General features: G+C 43.6%; 1 protein-coding gene across 2 annotated transcripts in view; it reads left to right on the forward strand.

Moving 5' to 3' along the window:
* The window catches only part of CUNH1orf21 (chromosome unknown C1orf21 homolog), a 213,008-nt gene that overhangs the window by 102,629 nt on the left and 83,789 nt on the right, over window positions 1-26,590 (forward strand). For both annotated transcript variants that reach the window (XM_067535186.1, XM_067535187.1), the window contains exon 3: window positions 22,811-22,905. In XM_067535186.1, the coding sequence (XP_067391287.1) occupies window positions 22,811-22,905 (95 nt within the window). The remainder of the gene's footprint in view (window positions 1-22,810; window positions 22,906-26,590) is intronic.

Genomic DNA, 26,590 nt, shown 5'->3' on the forward strand with positions numbered 1-26,590 from the left:
TCCTGACCAGGAGCACTTCCACCAACCGAAGAGGGGCAGTGGGGAGAGCCTGACCTCTCAGCTCCCTGGTGGCAGTCCCACAGGCTTTTGGGCTCCCGGTGGGCTGCCTCTCCCCCCCCCCCCCCTCCCACTCCCTGCTGGGAGCCAGCCCTGGCCTTCTCCCCTCTCCCTTCCCCACTGGGAAAAGCTGCTTGGGGCTTCCACCCTCCCGGTTCCCAGGGGGGAAGGCTCCTGGGGCTTCTCACCCCTGGGCAGTGGGTTCCATCTGCCCCAGCTTCTTGTTTCCCTCCCCCACCCACTCCCCACCTTGAGCAGACAGAGAAGCAGCCCAGGGCTTCTTCCCTCCCCACCAGGAACCAGGGGAAGCCACCCAGGGCTTCTCTGTTTCCCGCTCTCTGTAGGAACTGGGTAGCCATGTCATGTGCACAGCTCAGCCGTGAAATTGACAAGGCTGCTCCAGTTCCCTGCAGCCCTGGCTTCTGGCCATGCTCCCAGCTGGGAAAGGAGACCAGCTGCTCAGCTCTCTGGGGGGCTTTAGCAGTAGAGTTGACAGCCCCACTCCTGATGTAAAGGATGCAGTGTCTATATTGACATTGTGTCGCCCTAACTAACATAAGCCCTACAATTGTCATTGAGGTGGTTTTATTATGTCAGCATAGCAAGGGAGTTACATTGGAGGGAGGAGCATTTTAGTCTGTACACCTCCACTGTTTTGTTGACAAAAGCTGACTTTTGTCGACAGAACTCTGTAGTTTAGACCAGCCCTGTGAGAAGTGGGTTCATTTATTCCCTAAACTAGTTTTCTGTTCAGTAGGTAACACACAGTACTAAAAAACCCCATGTAGTTATAATGGTAAATAATTGTGATTTAGAATTGCCAAGGGACTAGATGACTCAGAGGAATTGATCACTGTTCAAGTATGGACAAGATTGGTCATCAGTGGGCTGATTGTTTGGCCTGTGTGATAAGAGTTTATGATCAGGTTAGTTTTCTAGTAGGTATTTGTCCACATCATGAAATCCACCGACCCAGTTGTTATTCTCCACATTGAAGTCAAGATTGAACAAGCCATGGACATTGAATTACTCCAAAGGTCAGAGTTCAGGCCCATTGTCATGGTGACCTGTCACACGTTTGGTAAATAAATGAGAGGACCATTATCAGGTTGGCAACATTTTACTTGAAGAACTTTACTTTGTAAATGGGCCTTGGAGAGTGTTTAGCTCTTGCTGCTGATTTTCTGTGGCATCTACCATGCTGCTGTCATTCCACTGACATCCACATATTAGACTGGCATATTTGGTTTTAGCTGCTAAGAGGTAAGTATGTTTGTTAATTAAGGTTTGCCAAAAGCTTTCCTGATGTTTGCCGTTTATTGTTAGAATGAGCAAATACAATCATTTGTCAAAATAGGGCTCTAGCTTTCAAATGTCGGTGAGAAATTGTGAATTTTTTATCTTGTGTCTGTGAGTGTGTGTCTTCAACACAGCTGCAGAAATAATTACAGTGCCAAGTAGGAACAATTACAGTACAGAAGAGTTTGCCTGACAGTGTATTGGACAAGAGGTTTGTATTTTACAGGGCAGTAATGTGTGTTTTAAGGGGTGTAGGATAGAACTTAAAATGTCCTGTGACCTAAATGCAAGAGACATTAAAGGAAAATTTGAAGCATGGAAAAATAAGGGTGTGGTTGAGGAACTTTCTTCTCAGTGCTGTGACTATAATACCACAGCTCTCGTGTCTAACACACAGTACATCTCTAAAAATAAAGAACAAAGGCTTATCTTAACCCACGTCTATTTTGATTAGGATACTGGCAAAGCTGCCATTCTGTACATATCTAAAATGGAAATGCATTTTAGTGTATGTGTCACACACTGCCTACATCCAGCTGTTTCTTAGTGGTCGGAACAGGAATCTGGCCTAGTGCTTGGAGCACAATCAGAGAGCAGAGCTGGAATCATGGTCAGAGGTCAATCACAATGGTTGGAATCAGGAGTTCTGAAGAAGGTAGAGACTAGGGCTGGAGCGGAAGCAGGTAAAGGTTGAAGACAGAGTAGGAAACAGGTCTGGTGCAGCTGCAAATGTGAAACGCATTGAGTAGCCACTGTGCTGTTCTTGCTACAAGGTTTAAATGGTGAGCGGTTGGCCTTTCAGTCCAATCAGGAAGCACAGTCACTTACAGAAATTTACAAAAGCCTAGAGCTAACCCTGAATATTGGCAAAATAAAAGTTCTCCACCAGCCTGCTCCCGGTCAATCATCAGACCCATCAAGGAAGATCTATACTGACAAAGAGGAAATGGAAAATGTAGAACACTTTGCCTACCTTGACAGCCATTACTCACAGAGGGCAAACATAGACATCGAGATTTAGCTTAGAACCCACTGTGCCAGCCTTGCCTTTTGCAGACTGTCTCACCGGGTGTTCAATAGCCACAACTTCAGAACACACACAAGACTTTTAGTTTATAAAGCAATGGTAATTCCAACTCTCCTCTACAGCTCTGAGATTTGGGTGACTTACAGAAAACAACTGAAAAACCTGGAATGCCAATGCCAGCATCAGCACCTTCTTTGGAAGATCCTCAACCTAAAGTGGGAGGATAGCCACACTGTTAGTGTCCACTAATGACCAGCATCTTCAGTGTTGAGCCCCCAATTATCCAACACCAGCTGAGGTAGAGCGGGCCCTGTGTGCCTATGTCTGATGCACACTTACCAAAACAATTGCTGTATGCCCAACTCACCAAAGGAGAAAGGAAACAGGGAGGCCAAAAGAAATGCTTCAAAAATACCCTCAAGATAAACTTCAAGAGATGTGGTATCGCCATCACACATTGGGAGACAGTAGCCTAAAACAAGGCTAACTGGTGAAGACTTGTCAGAGAAGGAACGGCCATTTTTGAGGAAAATTGCCTTGCACTGGTCACAGAAAAATGACAGAAAAGAAAGGATAGACAACTGTCATGCAGCAATTGTCATCCTACCCTGCCTTTCAATGTCACCTACAATGTCCGTGGCTCAACAATCGGCTTCCTCAGTTACCAAAGGACCCATATAAAATAAAACCTGTGAAAGAAATCATTCTCGACCCAAGGGATCACTGATTACAGCCACTTAGTGAGGGTTTATTGGGCCCAATCAAGCTCATTGGGTTGTGACTGCACCCAGAGCTAGTTGACGTCTTGACAATATGTTGCAGTTCTCACTGTTCTTTTTTAGAGCTTAATAAATAACGAGACATTCCTGAAAGTCTCAGTGTGTACAGGTGTGTTTGGAGGGGTAAGGGATTCCTGCCCTTTACTGACTGAGCCAGAATGTAGTGTCATCATCACCGGAAATACTCTTGTGACACTATAGTTGTACTAATTGTCTTTCTTATGGTCACTAATACAGGAATCTGCGAGTCCTAAAATGATTCTCCACAGTGTTTTGCTATACTTTTTTTTTTGTAATAATTGTTTCAATATTATAAGTTGATATGCTCATTTATCACCCAGGCGATTATTAATGAGCGCTGTTTTTCTTCATTACATTGCCATGGTAACTCTGTGACACATTTGATCAGAATTATCTGTTTCCAGATGGAGAACTTCATTCATAGTATTTGCCTTTTGAGAATGCCTACAAAGCATATTTTCCTTTAAATGCTTTCTTCCCCACCCTCCAAAATTTTTATGTTTAGGGCTGTTCTTGTCTTCATTTTTGTACCATTTGATGGATTTTGTGGAATGTGTTGTACAAGTAACAATGATTTGTCTGGTTTTTCTTTTCAGCTTCTTTGCTTTTTGCCTCTTTGTATCCAGTTGGATCGTGTTTCTTCAGTACGTTTTCCATAGTGGCAAAATACCTCTCCCAAATTCCTTCCTCTTGCTTTTTCATTGTTTGTGGCTTTCTCTTTATATAAAGTATCCTACACTGTGCATGACAATATCCTACAATTCTGATTATGTTCAATACTTAATTTTTTTACCAAGTAAAAAGAAAAAGTGCTTAAAGATTTATTACTTTTTATCTATTTTGGTCATAAGGGTGTGTGTAAAATGTATATTATGATTTAGTATTAATCTGTATAGCAAGATAAATATAGATAGGGCTTTAGATTTAATACATTTTATTAAAGGTAATGTTTAAAAGTACAAACAGTTCACAGAGTTTACACAAAGAGTTGCTGGACATCCAGGTATAGTGTACAGATTATTGACGAGAGCAGAGTTTGGTCAGAAGTTTTAACAAGTGCAAGGAGTACATAATCGGCAGTAACCTGGATACAGGGGTCGAGGGTTTGATTTGGGGGGGAAAAAAAAGCAATCAGTAATTCGGGAACATCACTTATTGCAGGGGTTAATGGGGAGTAGATATGTCCATAATAGTGGAGTCCCTCATTGAGTCAGTGATGTGGTGTAGATAGTCCTTTAATCTATAAATTCCTGTCGGTGGAGAGAAAGGTCTTTAAGTCTTACACATATCCTTACCCTGCACATCTTACAGCAGAGGTTTCCAAACTGTGGCGTGAGACATCTCTGAGAGGTATGCGGGAGAAATTGTGTAATGGTGGATTTTATTTATTAATTATTTTATTTATTGCATTTTCATAATAGGCTACTCAGATTAAGCTTTAAAGTTCTGTGGGAATTTGTTATATTAAATACGGTAGTTTATTTACTTATGGATGTTCCGGTGGGATCACAGATGCACACAGATGCTAAGGTACAGAGCCCTCACCTCCAATCACCCTACAGTGCAGGTTCAGTTGCCCAGAAACTGTCCAGACAACCTGAGCTCAGAACTTAGTCAGGGTGGGGTTTTGGTTTTTTTTGGTTGTATACATCACACTATAACTGTATCTGTACATAACAATGAAATATGGACAGATGCTAAAGCAGGTAGTGTTATGAAGAACTCACAAAGTATCAGTAATGAGAAGGGTAGGAGTATCCGTGCAACTGGTAGATCTTGAAGGGGGTACACGGGCAGCTGGTAGATCTGGAAGGGGGTATGCAATAAGAAAAGTTGGGAAACCTCTGCCTTATAATTTAAGGATCTCATCCTAAGAAGTGCCAAGTACCACAACTGTTACTGTGGTCAGTAGTAGTTGTAGGTGTTGTGCACCTATCAGTATCAGATGTATTCTTAGACAAATACAGCACAAGGCCATGATAATGAAGACATCAGTATAGTTTGACTTCATAAGAATAGGGAAGATGAGAGGATGCATGGCAGGTAGGAAGTGAGAGAAGAATACAATAGAGTGTGAAGTGTTAAGCTGCATTTTTCTTAAGCCTTTTCTTCATGTGATTTTGTATTGTACCTGCCAACAGAAAGTGAGAAAAATATAGTATTTTAATATGCAGTTTGGACTTACTGGTTTGTAATATTCAGGAACCAGGAATGGTACCGTTTATAAACCTCTTAACTCTAATGAGCCACAATCTGAATTATAAAGGGCCTGATCTAATGAGGCCTGATCTAAAGAGTTGATTTCCTTGGATGTCAAGAGTTATCAAAGTGGATATTTCCAGTCATACTTCACCCTATCCTATCTACCCTACTGCAGAGGCTGTAGGGCTAGTAATTGGTTACATATTTCCTTCTCTTACTTCTGATGACCCTATAATTACCTAGAAAGCTATATTTATCTTTCAGCAGGGAATTATATTCATTTTTACCTACCTCTAGCAACTGATTCTTCAATATGTTGGCATCACATATCTTAATGTATTTTTGTTTATTATTCTGGAAAAAGTGTTTCATGTATAATAGGAAACCTGGTTACTTATGAGAACATATCAATAACTGACATTTCTTAAAAATTGGTTCTGATGATATATTCCATTACAGTGCGTTATTCTGTATGTATGTGTAATATGTATATTACACACACATATTCTATCAAATCAGTGGGAGTTGCTGCTGAACACTTTTGAAAACCAGGCCATCTGTTCAGACACCTTCATATGGATTTTAGGCATCTAATCCACATGAGCAGATACTGTATTATGGAGTCTTGATAGCAATGCAAAATTAGGGATATAAGACACTTTCCATTAGCATGTTTATTTGTTTACACACTCAAACTGTGCAGCTTCTACTTCTTTCCACGTGAATTTTTGAATATGTAGTCTTTTGCCAGAGGAGAATTTTGAGTTTTCAGAAATCAAGGTGGATTGATTTAAATCACTGACTTAATCATGATTTAAATCAGCAAGTAGCAAATCTTTATTTAAATCATCTATTCTAATCATGTTTTGCATTTCTACATTTGTTTAGTTATTTTTCTAAAGAAATGTTGATTCTCATTGGTTGGTAACCATTAAAACATGTTTATTTACAACTAAATATAGGCAATCTATATACCATTATTTAACCAATTATTATATGGCTTAATTTACATTTATTGGGACTCTTACTTTTTACATTTTCTTGTTAGAAAATGGTAAATAATGCATGTCTTATTTAGTCAATAATGATTAATTTTTTAATTGTGATTTGTGTCAAGCTCAATTTGGATGGAAATTAAAATTCAATTAAAATGCACAAAAACAGCATTTAAAAACCCTATTCCTTAAATGTGCTGAATACGTAAGGGAAAAAGTCAAAAAGTTTATCAAAAATAACTGATTTATTAAACAAAGGGAATACTATCGTAGTCTGTGAATTGAACTGATTCTTTCTGGTCACCAGGTTCTTTAAGATTTTAGAACAAATACATCTCACTCCAAGTGTTTTTGTGTAGATGTGAACAAGTAAAACAAGCTTTTCTGCTTTTTCAACTCCAAATTCGTTTCTTAACTTTGAAGTAGTCATTGAACTGAAGTAGATGAATAAACTGAAATGAAGAAAATATTCTCTCTGCACCTGCAATCAAAGGCTGGTTTAGTACGTCAACAAACTGGTTCCAGATGCTTTAGCCAGTGATTTCCACCAGTTCAGTGATATGAACTTCTTTAAAACTTGGCAGCAAACATGTAAAGCTTAAAATTATTTTTTGTATTTAATTTTAATGACTTTAATAGATTATAATACATTGAGGCCTTACATAAATTGTAAATTTTCGATTTATTTTTAAATAAATTGATTTTTAGAAAATAAACCTATATTTAATCTAAATTAAAAAAATCCAATTTAAATTTTAAAAAATCTGTTTCTTTTTTAAATTGACTTTTATCCATCCTGTCTGAAATTTGACTTTCTGGTCAAGATGAATTATTCAACCTGTTTGAGAAATATGATATAAAAATGACTGTTGCATTTTTGGAAAAGTCCTCTTAACACTTTTTTGCCATTGACTCTCTCAGTCAGAGGTAGGCCAAGTGGCTCCACAATTGTTGCGTTCCCCTAGAACTTCAAGGAGGAGTATGTAAGGATATGCTGTGCTATGCTGGGTGGATAATTGAAAAGTTATTCTATCCAGGGGAGAAAAACAAATTTGAGAGTAATATGCAAATTGGAGGATACAATGACAGCTGTGTGAATTGAAGTTCTTTGCCATTTTTAAGTTCTGTGCATCATTTCAAGGATGTTACAAATGCCGCTTGCAAAGCCTAGAAAGTTTCTAGGATCTATGCCCAAGTTCAAAGTGAATTTAAAACACCTGGTTGAGAAACCTATGTTGTTTATGATCTCTGAGCAGCCTCTTGCAGAATTTAAACAAGCAGGAACAGAGCTGAGACCAAGATTTTTGTGCTGCTTGTAAATTCCATAGAGAGGAGGATGGGGGCAGTATTCCTGTTGAACTTGGAGCCAGGACATCTATGGAGTTTACAAATCCCTGTTCCAACTTGTTGTGTGACTCTTCAGCATCAAGCTCTCACACATCCAAGTTCTATACAAACCAAGTTCTCACATAGTTAAGGAAATTCTGAAATACACAACTTTCTTGGAACTGTTAAGGCTGCCAATGCTGTAATAATTATTGGTATATTGTTAGAACTATAAACATTTGAAATTAGGTAAAACAGGGTTACTTACCAGTAACTGTTGTTCTTCGAGATGTGTTGCTCATATCCATTCCAATATAGGTGACAAGTCTGCAGAAGCTTTTTTTGCCCTAGCAACCCCGGCGGTCGGCTCCGGTGCCCCCTGGAGTGGCGCGCGCATAGCGCGGCATATAGGGCGCTGCCGACCGCGCGGGCCCCCAGTCCCTTCTTTCTGCCGATTCCGACAGCGGGGACGGAGGGTGGGTTTGGAATGGATATGAGCAACACATCTCGAAGAACAACAGTTACTGGTAAGTAACCCTGTTTTCTCTCTTTGAGAGTTGCTCATATGCATTCCAATATAGATGATTATATAGCCATACCTTTGGTGGCGGGAAGGAGTCAGATGCGAGAAGCCCTTCTCAGCACGGCTCTGCCGACTGCTGCGTCCTCTCTTGCCTGTTGCACGATGGAGTAATGGGAGGTGAAGGTATGGACCGATGACCAGGTTGCTGCTCTGCAGATATCTTGCAGGGGCACTCGTTCCAGGAAGGCCGCCAAGGTGGCTTGGGCTCTAGTTGAGTGCTCTGTAACCGGTCCCGGGAGTGGTACCTTTGCCATCTCATAACAGGTGCGGATGCAGGTGGTGATCCAGGAGGAGGTGCACTGGGTGGAGACAGGTGAGCACTTCATGCGGTCCGCGACTGCGACAAAGAGTTGCATGGACTTTCGGAACGGCCTGGTCCGGTCTATGTAGAAAGCTAAGGCTCGCCTGACGTCCAATGAGTGCCATCTCCGCTCCTCCTCCAAACCGTGTGGTTTGGGAAAAAACACGGGGCGGAAGATATCCTGGTTATAATGAAACTGGGACACCACCTTAGGCAAGAAGGCCGGGTGCAGTCTCAGTCGTACTTTATCCTTATAGAAGATCGTATAGGGAGGGTCTGAAGTCAAGGCTCTTAACTCGGAGACCCTCCTAGCCGATGTAATGGCTACCAGGAAGGCTACCTTCCATGAGAGGACCAGGAGTGGGCATGTAGCCATAGGCTCGAAGGGGGGACCTGTGAGAATAGCGAGGACTAGATTTAAGTCCCAGAAAGGCAATGGTTCACGAACCTGTGGGAACAGCCTCTCTATGCCCTTGAGAAACCTGATGGACATTGGGTGAGAGAAGATAGATCTCCCCTCCACTGGGCAATGGAAGGCCGAGATGGCCGCCAGGTGTACCCTCAGGGAGGCCAGGGCCAGGCCCTGCATTTTTAGGTGTAGTAGGTAGTCTAGAATGGCCTGGATGGTGGAGTCCAGCGGCAAGATGCCACGTGACTGCGCCCAGTAACTGAAACGTCTCAGGTATACAACCTGAGTGGAAGGTTTCCTGCTTCCCAACAGGATGCGCTGGACTTGTTCCGAACAAGCTCTTTCTCCCTCTGCTAACCATGGAGCCTCCATGCCGTCAGGTGGAGGCAGTCCAGGTCTGGGTGGAGCAGGCGACCCTGGTCCTGGGAGAGGAGATCGTAGCGTCTCGGGAGCGGGATCGGTGTGGCGATAGAGAGGTCAAGCAGCATACTGTACCAGTGCTGCCTCGGCCATGCCAGTGCGATTAGGATGATATCCGCTCTGTCCCTCTTGATTTTCAAGAGGACCTTGGGAAGCAGTGGGATCGGGGGAAAAGCATACAGTAGTGGCCCCGACCAATGTATCAGGAATGCGTCCGAGATGGAGTTCTGCTCACGCCCGCGTAGGGAGCAGAATAGTGGGCATTTCTTGTTCTGTAATGTGGCAAAGAGGTCCAGATGGGGAACTCCCTACTTGCGGAAGAGAAACGCTGTAACCTCCCCATGGAGTGACCATTCGTGGCGGGGTAAGAACGACCTGCTGAGGCGGTCCGCCTCGTCGTTCCTCACCCCTGGGAGGTGAGAGGCAACCAGATGGAAATCGTACCTCACCGCAAGGTCCCATAGTTAAATCGCCTCCTGGCACAAGGCCGAGGAGCGTGCTCCCCCTTGTCTGTTGATGTAAAACATCGTTGCGGTGTTGTCTGTGAGGACTTGCACCACCCTGCCCTTCAGGAAGCGGAGAAAAATCCTGCAGGCTAGAAATACTGCACGGAGCTCTCGAATGTTTATGTGGAGTGTTCTCTCCTGTAGTGACCATCGACTTTGTGTACTGAGGTCGTGGGTCATGTGGGCCCCCCAACCAATGTCGGAAGCATCTGTAATCAGTGTTACAGAGGGGACAATGTCTGCAAATGGGACTCCTTCCATTATCTGTCTCGGGTCTGTCCACCAGTTCAGGGACGCTAGGACCTGGGGCGGGACAGTGACTACCCTGCTCAGAGAGTGTCTGGCTGGGGCATAAACTGAGGCTAACCACCCCTGAAGGGGCCTGAGTCTGAGGCGAGCCAGCCTCACCACATATGTACATGCCGCCATGTGCCCCAACAGCTGGAGGCAGTGCCTGGCTGTCGTCGTAGGGGACCTCTGTAACTCGGAAATGATGGCGGTCATGGTTTGGAACCGAGGTTGTGGGAGGAAGGCTCTGGCCTGCACTGCGTCTAGGGTGGCCCCAATGAATTCTATGCGCTGTACTGGGGTCGTTGATGAGCAGCCCCAGTCTGTTGCATGTCGCGCACGTCAGGGCTTAGCTGTTTGTCACATGTTCCCTGGACTTCCGCGAAGCAACCAATCGTCTAAGTAGGGGAAGATTTGAACGCCTCTGCGCCACAGGTAGGCTGCTACCACCGCTATGCACTTGGTAAAGACCCTGGGCGCTGAGGAAAGGCCAAAGGGGAGGGCTGAAAATTGGTAGTGGCCACCAGCTACCATGAACCGTAGGAAACGTCTGTGGCCAGGGAGGATAGAAACATGAAAATATGCGTCTTTTAAGTTGAGAGCGGCATACCAATCCCCTGGATCCAGTGTGGGAATAATGGAGGCTAGGGAGACCATGTGGAACTTGAGCCGCCTGATGAACTTGTTTAGACGGCGAAGGTCCAGAATAGGCCGGAGGCCTCCCTTTGCCTTGGGGATAAGGAAATACCGGGAATAAAACCCCCTGCCCCTTTCCGTAAGGGGGACTTCCTCTACTGCCCCTAGGCGGAGCAGGGAGCGGACCTCCTGGAGAAGGAGTTCCTCGTGAGAGGGGTCCCTGAAGAGGGACGGGGTAGGGGGAGAATCCGGCGGGAAGGCCGAAAGCTGCAAGGCGTAAACTCTCCGCACCACACTTAGCACCCAGCGGTCTGAGATTATGCCCTGCCACTCTCGGAGGAAAGGCCGTAGCCTGTCTCTGAAAGGCAGGGTGTGATCCAGGTCGGCTACGAGAGCCGTGGGAATGGCAGAGGTGCCGCTCTTGAGCGTCCCATCAAAAAGGGCGCTTATTGTTTTTTCATGGCCCTGATTGGGAGCCCTTGGCAGGGCCTGGACGGTCCTGGCGGTTGGATTGCCTGAACTGGTCCCGACCTCTCCTGGGTTGTGATGGTCAGGGGGGCAGCCTGGGAGCGGTCTGCTGCTGCCTCTGAGGCTGTTGTTTGCCTTGGCGTCTCGTGGCTTGAGGTACATACAGGCCCAATGACTCAGAGTGGCCCTCGAGTCCTTTAAAGCGTGTAGTTTGCTGTCCGTCTTATCCGAGAACAGGCCTGTGCCTTCAAAGGGCAGATCTTGTATTGCCTGCTGTACCTCGGATGAGAGGCCTGAGGACTGTAGCCAGGACGATCAGCGCATGACTATACCCGATGCCATGGCTCTGCCCGCCGCGTCCGTAGCATCGCTGGCGGACTGCAGCGTAGCTCCTCCAACCATTGTCCCCTCCTGGAGCAGGGTGGTAAAATCCAGTGCGAGGTCTTGGGGTAGGGCAGATGTAAACCTCTGGTGTGACGACCAGAGGTTTAGATTATAACGCCCCAAAAGAGCCTGATGGTTGGCTATGCGGAGCTGGAGAGCAGCAGTCGAGTATACCTTCCTCCAAAAAGGTCCAATTTTTTTATACTCTTTGTTTTTGGGAGTATTAGCCTGGGCGCCTTGCCGTTCTCGTTGATTAACGGCATCCACTACCAGTGTACCCGGGGCTGGGTGGTTATACAGGTACTCGAACCCCTGCTGTGGGACGTAGTGCTTCCGCTCCGCCGTTTTTGATGTGGGAGCCACCGAGGCGGGGGTCTCCCAAATAAGCTTGACCAATTTCAGTTCCCGGTCATGCACTGGGAGCGCTACTTTAGAAGGGCCCGCAGAGGCCGGAATGCCAAAGATGGGGTCCTCCTCCTCAGAGAGCTCCTTAAGGTCTATTTTTAGGTTCTCTGCTAGCCTTTTCAGGAGCTCTTGGTGTGCCTTAAAATCAGGCAGCGGGGTCCTCTGGTCCCTGGATGTTGTATCAGGGGGAGAAGAGGAGGAGGAGTGCAATAGGGGACCCATGGAGGGCCCTTCCATAGGGTCCAACTCATACTCCGACGACTGGTCGTCCCCTTGTGGACTCTTAGGTGGAGGAGAAGGTTGGGCTTTTGTTGATGGGAGTGACCCTGTCCCTTGTACTGTCTGTGGTGGCCAGGGTCCCCAGTAGGGCCATTGCCATGGGCCTTGCCCCCATGTCGGTACCGGGCCCGGTGCAGGGTATGGCGCAATGCCTGTGTGAGCCGGGCTTGGAGATCTCCGGCTCCTTTTGCGCTGCCCTTTAGCTGGAGATGGGCTACGTGACGAGGGGGAGCGATGGCGGCGCTTTCTGTGCCGGCGTGATGGAGAGCCGCTGGAGGAAGATGAGTGCCTCCGAGTCTTGCGGCGATGTTTGCCGGTATGGCCCCTGGGACTCCGTGAGCGCCGTCTCTCCGGGCTAATGTGCGGTACCGGAGAGACCCCCGGTGCCAAGATGCCCAGTGCTGGGGCTCGTGCCGGGCTGCGGGAACGGGCCTGAGAGGTCTGTCGGTGCTGATGATGTCGCACCGAGCTGTCTGTGAGAGACCTCGAGCGTCGGCGGTAATGCCCCTCTCTTGGTTCCGGGGATTCAGTACACCGACGCGGTGCCGTGTTCTCCCTCGGTACCGTACGTCGCGTTGGAGAATGTGCTGGCGACCGCGATCTATATCGGTACCGCGGACTGTCCCTGGGTGCCAGGGACTCAGAGCGTCGATGGTGTCCGGGCGCCTTCCCCGGTACCGCAGGTTGTACCGGACTACACATCCTGGATCGCATGTGGCGGTACCGATCTCGTGCCCTCGGTACCGGTGGATGATGCTGACACGGTGCGGGAGCATCCGGTGCCGAAGGGCGCGACGGGCTCGGAGTCCAAGATTGCGATCGAGCCCGGCGGCTTGGTATGTCCCGCCGCCCACTGACCGAGCGGGAGTGGCGCCTGTCTCTGTGCGCAGCAGGGGATCTAGACCGGTGCCGGGTTTGTATCTGGGTCACCGGGATCCGCACCGGACTGTGCTCCGACGATCGGGAGTGACGATCTCTTGCCGGCACCGAGTCCCCTGGCACCGGAGATGGTTGGTGCCGGGAGCCCAAAGAGGAGCGGGAGCAGTGCCGTGTGTCTTTCGGCTGGGTCTTCCCCCGCAACGTTCACCGGTGCCGTGGCTCCGAGGACCTTGGCTTGAATACGGAGCTGGAGTGGCTCTCCCGGGAACCTCCAGACCGCACCCGGTGCCGCGGCGTGGAGGAACTCGACGACTCGTGGTCGGAGCTGGGAGGGGAGGTTGTTGCTCTCCCTCTCCCTGACCGTCTGGGGGGAGACACCGAATCCCATCTCCTCTGCCCACCGGGGTAGCCCAGCGCGGGCTTACCCCGAGACGCTGTCCCCGAGTCCCTCGGCTGAGGGGGGGCGGAGGCGTAGGCAAGGCCATGAGGGCTTGTGCCGCTGCAAATGCCTCCGGCGTCGACAGTCCCTGTAGGGGCGCTCTCCCACCCCCCAGGGTCGGGGGAGGCTCCCTATGAGGAGATGCCGGTGCCGGGACAGCCTCAACGGCATGTGGCTGGGGCATCTCCTGTATCACCCCCTGCTGTACCGGTCGCAGGGGGGAGTCCATAGTTACAGCCACCGGCCGCGTCTTCTTTTTGAGTACCGTCTTGTGCGGTGCCGTTGTTGGTGCCGATGTCGGTGCCGAAGGAGCGCTGCGCACCGACAAGATGCTCGGTGCCGTCGGTGACCTGGAGGGCTCCGAGTCGGGACGCAGTGCCGACTCCACCAGGATCGCCCGGAGGCGAGCATCTCTGTCCTTTTGCGTGCGGGGTTTAAACGATTTGCAAATGCGGCACTTATCTTTGCGATGCTGTTCCCCGAGGCATCTAAGGCAGCGATCATGCGGGTCGCTCGCGGAGAACACCTTGGAACAGGCCGCACGTGACTTGAACCCCGTGGAGCCCGGCATGGCTCCTAAGGAAGAGCCCCTAAGGGCTAACTATTTACACTATCTAAATATCACTAATGACTATGCTAACTAAGTTTAAACAAGAGAACTTATCTACAAGATTGGAGGTTGCTACTTGCGACAAAGCAAGGGGCAGGTGTTCCACTGACCGTCACGGGTGGAAAGAAGGAACTGGGGGCCCGCGCAGTCGGCAGTGCCCTATATGCCGCGCTATGCGCGTGCCACTCCAGGGGGCGCCGGAGCCGACCGCCGGGGTTGCTAGGGCAAAAAATCTTCCGCAGACTCGTGCATGGGGTGCGCACTCACCTATATTGGAATGCATATGAGCAACTCTCGAAGAGAGAACTGGAAGTTTGTAGCTCAAATGTCAGAGGCACCAGGCATCACCTTTACATCAGAGAGGCTGGGAACACTGAATTAACACTCCAGCACAATCATTATCTCTGCTCTCTTATCCCCACCCACCCTGCCCTTATCAAACAATGAGAGTCCTGTAGCACTTTAAATACTAACAAATTTAATTTCTGCAGGCATAAGCTTTCGTGGGCTGTAACCCACTTCGTCAGTTGTAAGGAATAGAAATCACATAGAAGGTGTGTGTGTATATATACATATCCAAGGGTAAGTAACAACAATGGGGAAGATAGATAAAAGCAAAGTCCATTCAGTTAAAGTAGTGGAGGCCTATTCACAACCATTGATTAGGAGGTGAGAATGTGTGAACAGTGACCATTATTTCTTGTAATGAGATAACCATTCCAAGTCTCAATTCAGACCCAGTTGATTGTGTCAAGTTTGCAGATGATTTCTAGCTCAGCAGTTTCTCTTTGAAGTCTGTTTTTGAAGTTTTTTTGTAGAAGTATGGCAACTTTCAAGTCAGTGACAGAGTGTCCTGGGAGATTGAAGTGCTCTCCGACTGGTTTATGGATGTTATTATTTTTTATGTCTGATTTGTGTCCATTTATTCTTTTGTGTAGTGACAGTCCAGTTTGGCCAATGTATATGGCAGAGGGACATTGCTGGCACATGATGGCATATATTACTTTAGTAGATGTGCAGGTGAATGAGCCCCTTATGGTGTGGCTTATGTGGTTAGGACCAGTGATGGTGTCACTAGAGTCGATGTGTGGGCAGAACTGGCAACGGGATTTGTTACAGGGGTAGGTTCCTGGATTGGTCTTCTTGTAGGGTGTACGGTTTCTGGTAAGTATTTGCTTCAGGTCGGGGGGCTGTCTTTAAGCAAGGATAGGTCTGCCTCCCACAGCTTGAGCAAGTGAGGGATCATCTGATAGGATAGGTTGTAGATCCTTAATGATGTGTTGGAGAGGTTTTAACTGGGGACTGTAGGTGATGGCCAGTGGTGTTCTGTTGTTTTCTTTGTTGCGTCTGTCCTGTAGTAGGTGATTTCTGGGTATCCATCTGGCTCTGTCAATTTGTTTCTTCATCTCTCCAGGTGGGTATTGTAGTTTTAAGAATGTTTTATGGAGATCCTGTAGGTGTTTGTCTCTTGTAAGGCTTGTAGAGACAAACACCTCCATCTATCTTGCCATAATCTTTATTCTTATTCGTGACCGTCTTTCCTCTGAAATTGAGATTGGGTATCATGTGGATGGCCAGATTTTCAATCTGCGACATTTTCATTCTAAAACTAAGGTCACCAGGACTGTTATTACTGACTTTCACTATGCTGATAACTGTGCTATCCTCACACAAACCAAGGCTGACTTTCAGTCCACCCTAGATCTCTTCTTAGGTGCCTATCATAGCCTAGGACTCTCCCGCAACATTGGGAAGACTAAAGTGCTCCACCAGCATGCCCCAGCACAAGTTGCCTCCTTTCCCCCACAAATTATCATCAGCAACGAACCCCTGGAAAACGTTGAGCATTTTCCTTACCTTGATAGCCACCTCTCCCAAACAGCCAATCTTGATGTGGGGATCAACATAGGATCAGTTATGCCAGCAAATCCTTTGGAAAGTTGCTCCATTGTGTCTTTATTGACAGATCTTTGGATGGAAACTAAGATCCTGGTTCACAATGCGGTAGTCATCCCCACTCTTCTTTATGATTGTAAGACATGGGTGACATATCAAAACCATTTTAAGCATCTGGAGTGGTGCCAACAGCACTGCCTTAGGAAGATTCTCCATATCAGATGGAAAGGCCGTCACACCAATGCCAGAATTCTTTCTGCAGGTAATATCACCAGTATTGAGATGAAGATTATGAAACATCAACTTCGCTGGACTGGTCATTGTGTCTGTATGGCTGATACTTGTCTTCCAAAGCAAGTCCTCTTTTCTCAACTTAGTCATGGTAAGAGGACCCGTGGGGGACAGAGGAAATGCTACAAGGACACCTTGAAAATACATCTTAAGAAGGGAGGCTTAGACCCCACAGATTGGGAAGAGCTGATTGGCATTAGACTGCAATGGTGTCACATCAAGCCTCAGCCCGTTTTGAAGAGAATCATCTTGCTCAAGAGGCTGAGAAACGACAGAGGAAGACAAGTGTACAGAATCCGACCAGCAGTTGTGCTGTCTCCAAGCAGCCACCTCTCACATGTGGAAAAATCGGTAGTGCAGGACTATTCAGCCATCTTAAGTCTCATCAGTGACTTTTCCCCTGGCAGACATCATCCTCGTATCGAGGGATATCCGACGACAACCCCAGTATATTTTTATCCTGTTTCTTCTGTGTTAACATTATATCTACGCATGTGCTGTAAACTCCTGATCTCTGTCTGCAATTGGGAATGCTGGTGTTCTGCAGAGTGCAGGAATCCAGGGAGAGCAGAGGGAGAATTTAAGCCTATGCAGTCCCTATAGATGCACATGGAGGGTGTATGCTGAGGTAGATAAAAATGGATAATTAAAACAATATATCAGTTTTTAAATTTTAATTATAATTTTTATGTAGATTAAATGGTGGTTGTTTTTTAAAATAAACCTATTTAAAAATAAATTTGAAAACGATAACCTATGGTGTAAGGCCTAAATACTATAATGTATGAAAATCATGTAAATACAAAATATAAGCAGTACATGTTTGTTGCCAAGTTTTAAAGAACATCAAACCACTGAACTGGTGGAAGTCACTAGCTAAGCATCTGGATCCAGTGTTTGTGGAAATGCTAAACCAAGTTTAGACAGCAGTTGCTTCTTTTGCAGGTTCAGAGAGAATATTTTTTTCATTTCAGTTTATTCACCTATTTCAATGACAGTTCAATGACTGACTTATTCAAAGTTAAGAAACCAATCAGAAGTTGAAAAAGCAGGAAAGCATGTTTTCTTCTGCCAATCTATGAATTAAAAACTAGGTTAAAAGAGGAGGTGATAACTACTAGGTTTAAAATCTTGAAGGGCATGATGACAGGAAACAATCAGTTCAGTTCACTGACTACAAATAATACTTCCTTTGTTTAATAAATCAATTAGTTTTAAACATAAAACATGTTGTGACCCATTCGTGCCTAGGGTAGCCACCTGAAAATGCCAAGGTCAGAGCAGGCTACAAAAGGAGATTCTCCCAACACTGGTGGGTGACACTGAAGTCAGACTTCCCAACCAGCCACAAACAATGCTTCTGATTCCCCACACTGATTGATTATCAAGAAGCTAAAATAAAACAGCCCCCTTTACTGCATTTCAGTGTCTGGCTCCAAATCAGCCACTAGGTCCAGTAAAGAAATAAGTTATTTAAAACTATGTGCTCTTTACCAAAAAGGTTCTCCTGACCCCGAAGGGTCAGCCACATTGCCAGATCAATATAAGTTTGGATCTTACCCAAAATATCACGCTGCCAGCCAATCCTTTAGTGACTAAAACTAAAGGTTTATTATAAAAAGAAACAAACTATAAGAGAAATGTTAAATGTTTAAAACAATCAGACACATACAATTGATTTGAAAGTCTTATATATCAGGTTTCTAGTAGAATTGTGAAGTTTGCAGACTTGTAATGTTCCCTCTGGTGTACATCCAGTCGCTGGATGGGTCTCAGTCCTTTGTTTCACAGCTTAAGTTCAGTTCATTTGTAGTTGAGTTGATCCAGAGGTAGGTAGGTAGCTGGAGAATGAAGACTAACTGAAGACAAAACAGTCCATGTGCAGAGTTTGTTCAAATTCTCCTATGAGAATTAGCAGGGTGATTCCAGGTTGGTGCTGGGATCTCAGTCTTGCGATCCAAACTTTGCCTGAGCAAGCTTGGACAGATTTGAGATAAAAAGGATTAGTCCCCTAGAGTCTTTTATAGATCCAGGCAGGCTGAGGAATACTTTCTTGACAGCAGGTATCTCCTGGAACAATCAATAGATGATTACTTGGGACTCTGAAGTACCATCTCCCACGTCCTGAGCACACCGGTAACTACTTACATTAGCACAAGGTAACTGGACTTCACAACCGTTCACAGGTATTCACTACTTAAACTTCAAAGAGAAATATAAACAATAGTATTGTTACATTCAAAATTCCATCTAAATGTTCATATGTTCTTTTTGAACTCCTAATCAATAGAACAGTGACAGACAGGAAAGCAATTTATCTACACTGCTAACCTCTAACAAGAGATATGTAAAAAACATCAAATAACTACCAACAATACACTTGCATATCAAAGCTCTAGTCTATTTATAAGGAATGACCCTTACTACCTTTGTATTTTCATATAATATATCTTGAAAGGTCAGAGTTGGGCCATGCAGTTTGCAAAGTTGCTTGGCTGTTTTGGGCCTAGCGTCACACATGTTATTGATAAACTTTTTTTGTGTCCAGCACATTTAAGGTAGTTTTATTTAATAAAAAATATTTTCTGTTTTTGTGCATTTTTAACTGAATTTGAATTTCCATCCAGAGCTTGACCCAAATTGTAACTAAAAACTGATCTAGGAAATGCATATTTCAACATTTTCTAACATGATAAAAAATGTAAAAATTAAGAATCTAAACAATTGTAAATTAAGTTATATAATTACTTAACTGAATATGTATAGATATAGTATATCCTCCTGGTTAGCAAAAAAGAGCACCAAATTTAGTGTATAGGCTACATTTAGTTGCAAAACAACGTTTTAACAGTTACCAATCAATGAGAATCAACCATTATTTAGAAAAATAACTTAAGTTCAAATGCAAAATTTAATTAAAATCAATTATTTAAATGTAGATTTTCTGCATGCTGATTTATATCACTGATTCAATCAGTGATTTAAATTGCTTTGTTTTAAATCAATCCACCCTCCTGCTGTGGCTGGGAGGTAATCATTGCAGAGTCCTGGATTGATCTCCTGTACCTCCACTGGTTACATGCACTACCTGGCACAGAGTCATAGTAGCAGCTGAGGAGTGCGGGTATGTCTACACTGGAAAAACACAAAAAATATGGTAGCAAGTTTCAGAGCCTGGGTCAACTGACTCGGACTCGCAAACGGAGCTAGACATAGCAGTGTAGACATTTGCATTCGGGCTGGAACTTGGACTATGAATCCCAGCGAGTGGGTAAGCTCTCAGAGTCTGAGCTCCAGCCCTAGTCAGAACATCTACACTGCTATTTTTAGTCCCATAGCATGAGTCCCAGAAGCCCAAGTCAACTGAGCCCAAGTCAACTCTGAGACTTGCTGCTGCATTTTGTTTTTTTCTTTTTTTGCAAAGCTGACTGTACAATACTCGGCACTGCCTCTTAGCTGGGAAAAAAGGAGGAGGACTACTTCTTCCAACCCCTTCATTGTCTCCTATATAAGATCCATTAACTCAGGCTTTGAAGAAGGCTGTTCACATTTCTCACTGTATGATAGTACACACATGTAATAGGATGTTGATAAGATGTGAGCATTGAGTTCTGGATAATTCACTAATGACACTGGAATAGGCAGTCATTATTTAAAAATCTATTCCACTTGGAAATGTGCAATTGAAAAGTATTAAGTAATACCAGAATATGAGGTTTCACTTTTTTTTTCAGCCCTGTATTGTCTGTCTGTCTTTTTAATGTTCACTTGCAAGAAAGAACATCCTTTTTCAGGGAAAGGCCAGTCTTTTTGTTGCCTCCCCTAGCCCCCCAGAGTTCAGCATATATAACTGCACTTTGTGTTACCTTTGCTTCAGCCTGTTAAAACATTATAGCAATGACATTTCAAATTAGATGTTGAAAAAACAGCTTGCCTTATTATTCTGTTCAGTCGTGCCACAGAACTGAAAATGCTTTCTGTGGTCCAACATGGGATATTAGACATGCATCTAAATAATCAGCGGTGCTGGAAAAGGAAATCCAGAAAAAGTATAAAAAGTTCATTGGGGTTTTGGTAAATTTGCAACCTTTTAATTTAACCGTGAATCTGTGACTTTATTTTCAATCCAGACAGTAAATAGGTAAACTCATATGTAGTAGCTACTATGTATGACTTGATTGGATGCCAACGATGATACAGAGATTGTAAGAATTATAGATCTCATTCACAGTGGGATACATCACATAGAAAATGAGGGAGATCATGCATTGTATACATCACCATATGTATAATGTTCATTCACAGTGCTCTGGTGGCAACGTTGGAAAGCGTAGGTATTGAACCATTTCTAAAGGCTAAATCTGGAGGTCTTTAATTTAGTCTTAGTCAGATGAAACTTCCTTTGACTTCAGTGGGATTTACACATATTTAAAGTTAAGCTTTAACTTTTTAACAAAAGCAACCTATGCACTGTGGGAAAAATATGATCATATTACTAAAAGCCAAGATGCACTATGAGACCAGATCGGATGCATTCCTAAATATCCACTGCAATCCTAGATAATTACTTAATGACATGATCAAAATTGCATTGTTTACATTTTTTGCTTAATAGATAATCACATTGCTTCTGTCCGCTAGTCTCTTGCTGGTGTTTTTAAGGTTTTCTAAAAATATAAAAATATTTTTTTATTTTATTTTTTTATAAAACACTAGAAAAATCATTTTATATCGTATCTTCTATATGAGAACATGTTATATGGGGACTCCCCTCAAAGTTGTTGTTGCTGATGTTCATTTTGCTGACTCCTTTTTCCAAGAAGATTTACAATTTAGGGTTACAATTTTTAAAATACGCATTATATGTAACCAAGGACAATTCAATTGTAATGTTACAAAATTGCAAGTTACAGTTTAATAATAATAATAATAGTACTGCAGTATTAATAATGAAGTATATGCAGCAAAATGATAAATGAAAGTGAAGTACAATACATGAAGTGCAAAAATAAAATGCAGTCCCGATGTTTTGAACTAAAGTTGTCTTAATTTTTTTCTTTGTTTATACTATATTTATACCTTAAATATTATAATGTGGCTACATTTTGTATTCTAGTGATTTATGTTACAGTTGTAGTCTATGGTATATTTAAGTAGTATTTTAATTCCGCTGCCACTATGGCTTTGCCCTTCCCTTTCTCCCCTCCTCCCCCGCACTTCTGTGGCAACCCATGGTCATGGTTTATGAAAGGCCCTCAGGATTTGGTCTTAAATTAGGATATGTTAGCCTTAGATATGTGAGTGATGCTTACGTGGATCATTTCCTCTTCCCCTTAATGCAAGCATAAACTTTACTCCGGTATCACACAATTCCTCCATTTTCCTCCATAATCCCATGAAACACTCCACTGTGATAGGATTTTTGTTAGCTCTACATTTTCATTTCTGTTTCTATATTTTAAAATTGCTTCAATTATTCTTTCTGTAGCAGTAATAAGCATTTAAATTACCTTGGGTACACATTGCATAGGTTAGAATTGTATCAAATAATATCTTCCCACAGATAGGGAGCATGCAAACTTCTACAACAGCAGACTAATCTTCCCAGAGACGATCTATGATGACAGTAGTAGCCTGAAGACTTAGGTTATAGGAAATTTCAATGTCTGAAGTTACTGGAAAAAGAGATGTGCCTTACACATTGCCCTACATCTGGGTCCAAAATGCATATCTGTTTGGATCAAATTCCAGAGACAACTGAGAATTCATTGCCTGTGGTTCCCCACAAGATTTACTTTTGAGTCACTTTGCTGAAGTTTTCTTCCGAGTCACTTTGCTGAAGTTTTCTTCCCTAGAGCTTGTTTCCATGGTGGGTGTTAGGAGGAGAGTCAACTAAGGGCATGTCTATACTGACAGCAGCAAAGTCGCTGCTGCCAGATTGATCTTTCTGGATCGATTGAGCGGTCAGTGTAGACCCGCTCAATCGATCAGGAAGTCGACTGAGTAAAACCATCCCCTCAAGCAGTGTAGGGCTGCATCGACGGGAACAGTGTAGTGAAGACACCACGCAGAAGGGAAGCACAGCAGACGACGTGAGTTACACAAGCTACTCTGCGTAGTTTGTATAACTCCCGTCGACTGCTGCCGAATCTCCAGGTAAGTGTAGACCAGGGCTCTGAGATTATTTAGGGTCTATACCATTTAGGCTTGGTTGATAATAAGCAGCATGTTTTATTTCAGTCAGCTGTTTTTCCATTTACTGAAGTACACTGGTACAAAAACTTTTTCTTTCTTTTTTGTTGGTACTCAGATGAGTATAGAATCAAACCAGTGGAAGAGGTCAAATACATGAAAAATGGGGGAGAAGATGATCAGAAAATAGCAGCCAGGAACCAGGAAAATTTGGTAAGGACTGAACTTAAAACTTATTTAACAAAATGAACATGGCTCTGCTTTTGTAATGAAATATGCAATGTGTATGCTTAAATTACAGCTTACATGCTGCAAAAGGATTTTCAAGAAAAATGCCATAAATATATAGAGTTGGCATGGAAGGTGCACAATATTACCTTTTCCTGCTTGTCTTTATGAATTAGCCTGTACTTATCTTGTGAAGAGTGCTTCAGTAGCAGTAGTGTTTGTATTCAACTCCTTTGTAAATAGAAATATATGCAGGTCGTGATTAATGTTGTCTGTGTGCAATGAAGTTCTTAGAAATACTGAAATTCACAGCTGCTGAGAAGAAAACTACCTACTTTAGGAAGACATCTATCACTTACTCAGTGCTTCCCTACTTTGAATTTTAAAATTTGCAAAATCAGGTGCTCAGAAAAAGTAATGTATCTATAACACAGGATTCCCAAAAATTGGTATTCAGTAATTTGGGTGGAGATCAGTTATTTTCTTATTTATCCTCAAATTAGTATTATCCTTAAGATGTATCCTTATATAAAACCTAAGATTGTTTCCTCTTGTTGCTCCTTGAGCATCTCTGTTATTTGTCCTACTATAAGTTGAGAGAATTTCTATCTGAAATTATCATTACTGTTACTTCTAAGGGCTTGTCTATCTGGGGAAAAAGTCCAGAGTAGCTGGTGAGGAGTAGTTAGTGCACATTAACTACTCTGCACTAGCTCTCTGTGTGGACATTTACCCTGCACTGAGAGTGCCTTTGTGCGTTCCAGCTAAATACACTTCCAGTGTATTATGGTAAAGCACACAAAGGCACCCTTAGTGCAGAGTGTCCACATAGGGAGTTGGCAATGTGTTGTAATTTAAATTCACACCTTCGCTAACTCCAGGCTAATTTCCCCATGTAGGCAGGTTTTAAATATGTTCTGCTGTTTATTCCTAGGGAAAAAACAGGTGTAGGTGAATCACGTCAGGCTTGACATTCATGGGGAAGTCTGTCTGTCTTTCTTCAAAATAGAGGAGGCTGGGGGAACGATCAGTTACTATTTTCAAAGACATTTTAAAATGCTAACATTTATCTATGTAACATTTCAGATTTCTGAGCCTATTTCTTCAACTGAGCTTTATTCATACAGTTTTTTTCCTATCAGGAAAACCGAGGGGAAGATCCTTAGCTAACTTCAGGGAGCTATGACTATTCACACCAACTGGGGAATCTGCCTGTCAGAGTAACTAGGTGGCCCTTGGGAATGTCATCATTTTAACATTTTTTTCAATCACTGATGCTCCAGGCAACCCCACCTACTGTACGTTTCTCTCCTAGGGTGTGTATTGTACAAAACTGCAGTACATTACTGTAGTAAATAGCCCTATTTACCTTCTTGTATGCTGATATTTCAGATTGTGGTTGAATGCTACTGAACAGCACAGAATATGATTTCTCCTCAGTCTCTACTCTAGGTATATATTTGCAGTTTGCAGTTTTGCATTGATGATGCTTCATTGGACAGCACAACTTTAGCTTGCAGCAGGAGGTGTTTTTTTAGTGTGCCTAAGAAACATTGCTGAGAACATCACTTTTTCTAGGAGTATCGGCAGTGTCTTCAGCATTATTGCCAATCTAAGCATGTTTGTTTGTTTGTTTTTTAACTACTTTTAAGAAAAGCTGCTGCAAGAATTATCTCTAGTTTTAGAGTCAGTTGTTCTTTATTGATGAGTGTAAAAGAGAAATTGAGAGCTGCTGCCAGGTTTCTGACAAAGTAAAGATGCAGAGCAGTTTGGTTTCCAGCCTTAAATGCTACAGCAAATTTAGAGAAAAGGAAAATTTCATTTGAATGACAACCAGGAAGAATTCAGAAAGGCTTGAGTCACTTTTAGAGGTCTAGGTGACATCTTAAAAACTAGATAGATAAATCTTGTGCTTTGCTTAGTGTCTGCTTTCTTGTTGTAACATTTAATTATAGTATTTCTTATATTTGTTAAAAGAGAACTTTCTGTAGAACAGTTGAATGTTGTGTACGTAATGTATTGCTGGGTTGTTTTTGAGTAGGGTCACAGGTTTCTTGGAAAATAAGTTTTAATATGAGGATTGGGGAGAATGATGTTACTAATATATAGAAATCTACAAAAACAAAGTGAAACCCTTTAATCAGAGAGGATTTTTATACTTGATATAGGTTTTTAAAAGGATAAAGAACATGTCTTAGACATCAAGACAGTCAGTGTTTCACTTTCTTCTCATCCTAGTTCCATTTTAACGACACTACATCTCCCTTTGTAAATTTGTACAGTTTGTTAATGCTAAGAATCGACAAATCATTGACATTTTAGATTTTTAAAGAGGTTTCACTGAAGCTTCCCTCTGGTAAACATGTTAAATTCACAATTTAGAAGTTCCAAAGGGGGTAACCGTGTTAGTCTGTATACAGCAAAAACGAGAGTTGTTTTTACAATTTAGAAGATACACAATTTAATCTCTCTCTCAGACTTTAGTTTTCTAATGATTGTAAAGTTGTCAATCATCATCAGTCTAATGAGGCACTTCTAGGCAACTGAAATTTTAGGAACAAGAAAAGGCTCTGGGGAATCATCAAACCCACACCCCCACATCTTTTTGTTAATCCCACATTTCTTCCTTGTCACTATGCTCCACAAACTCCACCTCCTTCGGAGAAGGAGTTAACATGAGATGTAGCTTGGACTCCATTGCATTCTGCTTCAATCACCTTCTGGGGTAGCTGAATCTATTTGTTACCTTTGCCTGAAATAGTTCTGCTTGAATTTCCTGTTTACTCCTAGTTACCTATGAAAGTGGCTGGTGCAGGTGAATTCTTACTATAATTTATCAAATCCTCCTCCAATCCACTGTTGTGCTACAACAAAACAAAAGATATAAGGCCAGCTTTTCAACGTTCAGATGCATCTGCGTGCCTACATTTTGTGCAAGCATAATGTATGCACATACACACAGCCATCTAAGTACCTAAAACAGCTATTTGTGCATGCAGATGTATGATTTCCACATGCACACAAATGAGCTGTGTAAAGCTGTTGCACCAAATTTACAAAATCTGGTCCATAATTTCAGTCACTGGTCATTAATGAATTAGTCTTTTATTAAATACATTTATTATCTTAGTGGGACTAAGGTTTTTATGCCTTCTGTAACCCCAAATGGAAATAATTTTATCAATTGCTACTTTTAGAGTGCTTCTCAATAGATCTAGCTAATGGATCTAACTAGAAGCAAAAGCCAGTGTTATGTAATTGTTAACCCTTTAACAGTTAATCTAGGGTGAGGGATCTTTGTTCTGGACGCATCTATCAACGGCATACGTATAAACGACAGACACAGATAGTCCTTCCAAAACAGAATGGGGTAATTTATTGGATGACAAATTAACAAAAGAACGAGGATCTATACAAAGGGGTTGAACCCCGGACCCAAGTACCCTAAACACAACCCAAAGGCAATTTAACCCCGCCCCAAGAGTCTCTTATGGCTTGATGTTATACGCTCACGTTATCTCTTCGCCCCTCCTGGCGTTGATGATACGATCTGGTCTCATCTGCTTCAGTCCCAGGTCCGATGTCGTCTGCTTCAGTCCCAGTCCGAAGAGGCCTACCCCCAGCAACCACGAGTAACCCCACACACTGCCACTAGAATGGACAGCACTGG

This window comes from Emydura macquarii, unplaced genomic scaffold, assembly GCF_026122565.2.
Source record: "Emydura macquarii macquarii isolate MOO-44397 ecotype Brisbane River unplaced genomic scaffold, CSIRO-AGI_Emac_v2 contig_3477, whole genome shotgun sequence".
Taxonomy (NCBI): Eukaryota; Metazoa; Chordata; order Testudines; family Chelidae; genus Emydura; species Emydura macquarii.